This window comes from Cantharellus anzutake (genome assembly GCF_015039405.1).
Source record: "Cantharellus anzutake strain C23 chromosome Unknown EI90scaffold_331, whole genome shotgun sequence".
In the NCBI taxonomy this organism is placed as follows: Eukaryota; Fungi; Basidiomycota; class Agaricomycetes; order Cantharellales; family Hydnaceae; genus Cantharellus; species Cantharellus anzutake.
The window spans coordinates 1-5,467 of NW_024067281.1; the positions used below are offsets into that span (position 1 = coordinate 1).

General features: G+C 49.9%; 1 protein-coding gene across 1 annotated transcript; it reads left to right on the top strand.

Moving 5' to 3' along the window:
- Window positions 1–49: 49 nt before the first annotated feature.
- On the top strand, window positions 50–1,907 carry EI90DRAFT_3025104 (uncharacterized protein; the record flags this gene model as incomplete). Its single annotated transcript, XM_039057915.1, has 5 exons — window positions 50–301; window positions 367–544; window positions 612–949; window positions 1,002–1,321; window positions 1,623–1,907. Coding segments are annotated over 5 exons (1,373 nt in total), but the record flags the coding sequence as incomplete, so codon positions are not given.
- Between the last annotated feature and the right edge of the window lie 3,560 nt (window positions 1,908–5,467).

The following is a 5,467-nucleotide window of genomic DNA, read 5'->3' on the forward strand; positions in this document are numbered from 1 at the left end:
ATCGAAGAAAGTGTGAAACTCTGGCGCGAGCTCGTTGCCACCCATCCAGCATCATACACCCCAGATTTGGCTGGAGCGCTCCGGAATCTTTTTGTATCACTCGACCAAGTTGGACGCCATTCCGAGGCACTCACGGTAATCGAAGAAAGTGTGAAATTCTGGCGCGAGCTCGTTGCCACCCATCCAGCATCATACACCCCAAATTTGGCTGGAGCGCTCCGGAATCTTTCTGTATCACTCGACAAAGTTGGACGCCATTCCGAGGCGCTCACTGTGATCGAAGAAAGTGTGCAGCTCTGGCGTGAGCTGGTTACTGCCCACCCAACATCATACACCCCGGATTTAGCTCGAGCACTTGGAGCCTAGATACATCACTCACCAACCTTGGACAACATTCTGAAGCACTCCTTGTGAACGAAGAAAGTGTGAAGCTCTGGCGCGAGCTCGTTGCCACCCATCCAGCATCATACACCCAGATTTGGCTGGAGCGCTCCAGAATCTTTTTGTATCACTCGACGAAGGACGCCATTCCGAGGCACTCACGGTAATCGAAGAAAGTGTGAAACTCTGGCGCGAGCTCGTTGCCACCCATCCAACATCATACACCCCAGATTTGCTCGAGCGCTCCAGAATCTTAAATATCACTCGCAAAGTTGGACGCCATTCCGAGGCCTCATGGTAATTGAAGAAAGTGTGAAACTCTGGCGCGAGCTCGTTGCCACCCATCCAGCATCATACACCCCGGATTTGGCTCGAGCGCTCCAGAATCTTTGTATCACTCGACAAAGTTGGACGCCATTCCGAGGCGCTCACAGTAATCAAGAAAGTGTGAAACTCTGGCGCGAGCTCGTTGCCACCCATCCAGCATCATACACCCCAGATTTGGCTGGAGCGCTCCAGAATCTTTTTGTATCACTCGACAAGTTGGACGCCATTCCGAGGCACTCAGGTAATCAAAGAAAGTGTGAAACTCTGGCGCGAGCTCGTTGCCACCCATCCAGCATCATACACCCCAGATTTGGCTGGAGCGCTCCAAGAATCTTTTTGTATCACTCACGAAGTTGGACGCCATTCCGAGGCACTCACGGTAATCGAAGAAAGTGTGAAAACTCTGGCGCGAGCTCTTGCCACCCATCCAGCATCATACACCCCAGATTTGGCTGAAGCGCTCCAGAATCTTTTTGTATCACTCGACAAAGTTGGACGCCATTCCGAGGGACTCATGGTAATCAAAGAAAGTGTGAAACTCTGGCGCGAGCTCGTTGCCACCCATCCAGCATCATACACCCCAGATTTGGCTCGAGCGCTCCAGAATCTTAAAGTATCACTCGACAAAGTTGGACGCCATTCGAGGCACTCACGTAATCGAAGAAAGTGTGAAACTCTGGCGCGAGCTCGTTGCCACCCATCCAGCATCATACACCCAGATTTGGCTGGAGCACTCCAGAATCTTAAGTACCACTCGACAAATTGGACGCCATTCTGAGGCACTCACGTAATCTGAAGAAAGTGTGACAGCTCTGGCGTGAGCTCGTTGCCACCCATCCAGCATCATACACCCCAATTTGGCTGAGCGCTCCGAATCTTAAAATATCGCTTGAAAATTTGGACGCCATTCCGAGGCGCTCACTGTGATCGAAGAAAGTGTGAAACTCTGGCGCGAGCTGGTTGCCGCCCATCCAACATCATACACCCCGGATTTAGCTCGAGCGCTTGGGAGTCTAGATGCATCGCTCACCAACCTTGGACGATATTCTGAGGCACTCCTTGTGAATGAAGAAAGTGTGAAGCTCTGGCGCGAGCTAGTTGCCATCAACCGATATCGTACTCCCCGATTTGGCTCAAGCACTCGGGAATCTGTAATATCTCTCGACAATCTCGGACGCCATCTGAGGCGCTCCTCATAAATGAAGAAAGGCTCAGACTCCTGCCCCAGTAGTTGTCATTTATCTGATATCATCCACTCGGGTTCGACACGATCATTCTGCAGCCTCATCTCACCAGCTCGTGCAAACAGTCACCATTATGCCAAGACCCTAACTTCGTTCAAGATTTTGTTGTTCCGGCGAGTTACTCACTCCCATCATGTGTTTTTGGTGTAGCCTTGGTATTGCAGACTCCACCTATTTTCATGCCTAGGGTGCTGTGTGGCGCAGGACAGGAGCCAATATTATACTATCACTAGCTTCATTCCCAATACATGCACACAAGTCTTAACTATCATATTCCTGCGTTGCTCATGTCAGACTTTCTTCCCTCCCTTGATCGATCATCATTGTTTGAGAAGACCCAGGAGTCTAACAATTATCATCGCTTTTCGGGACTCATCAAGACCATTTCATCCGAGCGCGAAGGTTATCACCGGGAATCCGGAGTGAAGAGGATGCACACCCAACCTCACATTCCCGGATCCGGAAAACCCGGCCATGAGTATGTAATTATCATATTCACTTGCCACAATTTCTCTTTCACGTGTCGGAAATACTTCCCGAGGAAAGTGATACTCCGACTCCATATTCCTTTCTGATCCAGGACGCAGAAGGCGGGCTGTTTGACAAGTGAGTGCGGGAATTCGACCTCAGTTGATCGGCCCTCCCTTCTTCCACATCTGTCCCTCACGCCAAGCGAAGAGACATATCTATGATGTCATCACCACAGGACCATTACCTTAATTCCGAAAATCCCATCCTAAGCCTCACCCCCACGCTTCTGCCTCTATTACCTACAAAGCGGCTTGCGCAGCAACAGACACGGGGTCCCGCTTTCATCTGTGGCGAGGAACCGTTCTTTAGATTCTTGTTGTTTTCCCTCATCCAATGCTGTCCTTCTGCGGTAACTACGAACCCAACTTAGGCGCGATGCGTGCTTAATATTGATTTTAACCGCAGTCGATCTATCTCCACATTGTCCTTCGAGGTGTGTCCTGATCCAATTCAAAAAGGATGTATATTTACAGCCGATTCACTCGAGGCCCAACACTTAAGAATTAAGCGTTCAAACCTGTCAGCCAGTGTTAGAGCGCCATTTTTCACTTATCTGCTTCGTCGGGGTCCAGTGACACCACGAGGTCGTTCGCCGTTAGTGGCAGTGCCAAATCCTCCCTATTCCGCCATCCTGTCTTGTTACTGCCAGTGTGCATCACCACTCGCTTTGCAAACACGCGACATTCCACATGTATCTAGTGCTGGTACGCAGTTTCCTGCAAGATCGAAGTATTGCCAACTTCACACGAAATCTCACGTAGGAAATCCTAGGGTAACTATTTTACTTGATTCTGCGTGAGAGGATGGAATCTACCGCAAGACTTCCAAAGGGATGAATCGCGCTCGCTGTGAACTGTGCAGCATCTACGAGTGTTATCACCCGTTGCGTATCAGACCTTTCCTTCCATCTGCCTGTCATTGGCCATGTCGTTGAAGCAGAGGGTCGTTGGTCTCCTCGCCGCGGGAGGTGATGTTCTCACCGCCGTCAATGCTACATCGGAGCTTTACGATTTTCCACTGGTGTCACACTCCTTATCCTCAGCGAGATCGAAGTTAGTAATAATTTATACCGAGCCAGGAGCGCAAGTTAACAATATGCATTATGTAGAAGTTCAGGGGAAACAAGGAGGAATGGGAGAGTTTTGGAAAATGTGTCGCGGACGCTATGGTCAATGTGGTTGCAGGCATCGATTTGTACGACTCGTCTAATGAAGAGGTTAAGCTGCGGATGGAAAGTGTCACGAAGCTAAGCGAGTAAGTAGTATCCACTCTTATGCGAGCCATTGCCATCGTATAACGTAGGTACTTGTGGTTGCGCAGCAGCGTACGAAATTGATCGATTGTGCGGAAAGATGGAAAGACAATCAAGTACCCACAACCCCTTCCCCCACACGAAGAACCCCAGCAGGATCGGTGATTCGAGGAAGCGCGGCCTCGGCATTCTTCAAGGTAACTGTGTTTGATCCTCGTCGGTCATGTTGCTACTCTGATCTCGTTATCGGAACCATGTAGGTCGGTACAATCAACATCGGTTAATTCGTGGAGTCGTGAATTCTTCTGTTTTGAATGGGCTCAGGTATCCCATTGTCGTCCATCGCGGTTCAGCTCAGGTGTGTCTGAAAGACATTACGACCGATCGGATCGAGCATCTTATGGTCTCGTGTCGTAACACAGGGATAGTGAGAATTGCGTATTACTGCGGAGCGCCGTGGCCGGTGCCGACAAGATCCCGCAGAACACGCACGCGCACGCGCACACGGTGGAAGTGTCATCTAGCTCGTCTTTGTTCGACGCGACGTGGTTATCAGAGTCGCGACATATCAACTCCGGACTGCGAAGCTCGTCAAGTTCAACCAAAGTCCAATGAGACCGGTTACGCTTCCGATCCACTACCATCACAATTTTCCAGAACCGAGAATGACTGTTCAGGTCACTGATGATAAAAAGGTGGACAAGATTTCCATAGGGTCACAAAATTCATCTTCCGTACATACAATTATGAGGAAAAGGACTTGAAACGTCTCGACTCGAAGGGAGAAAGTAAGAAGGGAGGAGCTGCTCAGAGGGAGACTGTTGGTTCTTACGGGTTCTGGCGATCCTGAAGGTAATCGTTGGAGGAATCTACGTTTTTGAATGCTCGTGAATTCGACTCGCTGAACCCGGTCATTGCTGTATTATACAGATGTTGGTACGAGAAGCAGTGGCCATTCGAGTGAACGTATCCCTCAGTCGCGTAAGTTCTGACATGCCACTCCTGCATCCATTCGGTCTCCGATTCACGATCGCTGCCCAGAGCCTATCATTTGATCTAAGGCGCCTGAGCATGGCTGCTAAACCGAGCACAATGAACCACTGAGAAATTGTGTCACCCACGGCCCACATCTACATGTTACCGGACATGCGCACGACAGCAGTGGATAGACGGACTTTTCCTTACAATTCCCAAGGGGTATGAACACTTGAATGTTCTACAATTGTGTATCGAAGAAATTACCATTATCATGAGCGGTGTAATGGACACAACATATGCAGGAGGTATTTCGAGTCGCACGTGGTGATTGGGATCGAGCCAACGCGATTGGGGATCCCCGTGAAAGTGATGAGAAGTACGTAGCGGGATCCTATCGGGGAGGAAGTAATTATTTTGTTCCATAGGGAATAATGATATGAAAGAAGCTTCGAGGGTGATAGGTATTGACGTAACATGTCATACAGCCGGAGTGCCTTGGGATGAGCTGGCTTGCTTCGTCGGGGGTTCTCAGGGGGATCGTTCATGGTTGTAAAGTGAGAGATTCGACTTGTGGCACACGATCGTGATGAGGAGATCGAGACCAGCAAGACGCCGGGACTCATTACATAATACCGTTGGGCTTTGACGGGTTTCACCGAGCTGAATCACCGGGAATCCGGAGCAATGAGGTAATGTGCAGCCCCATTCTGACCCACATGTTCGGGCGAAGGGCCCATCATCGCTAGCTGTAGGG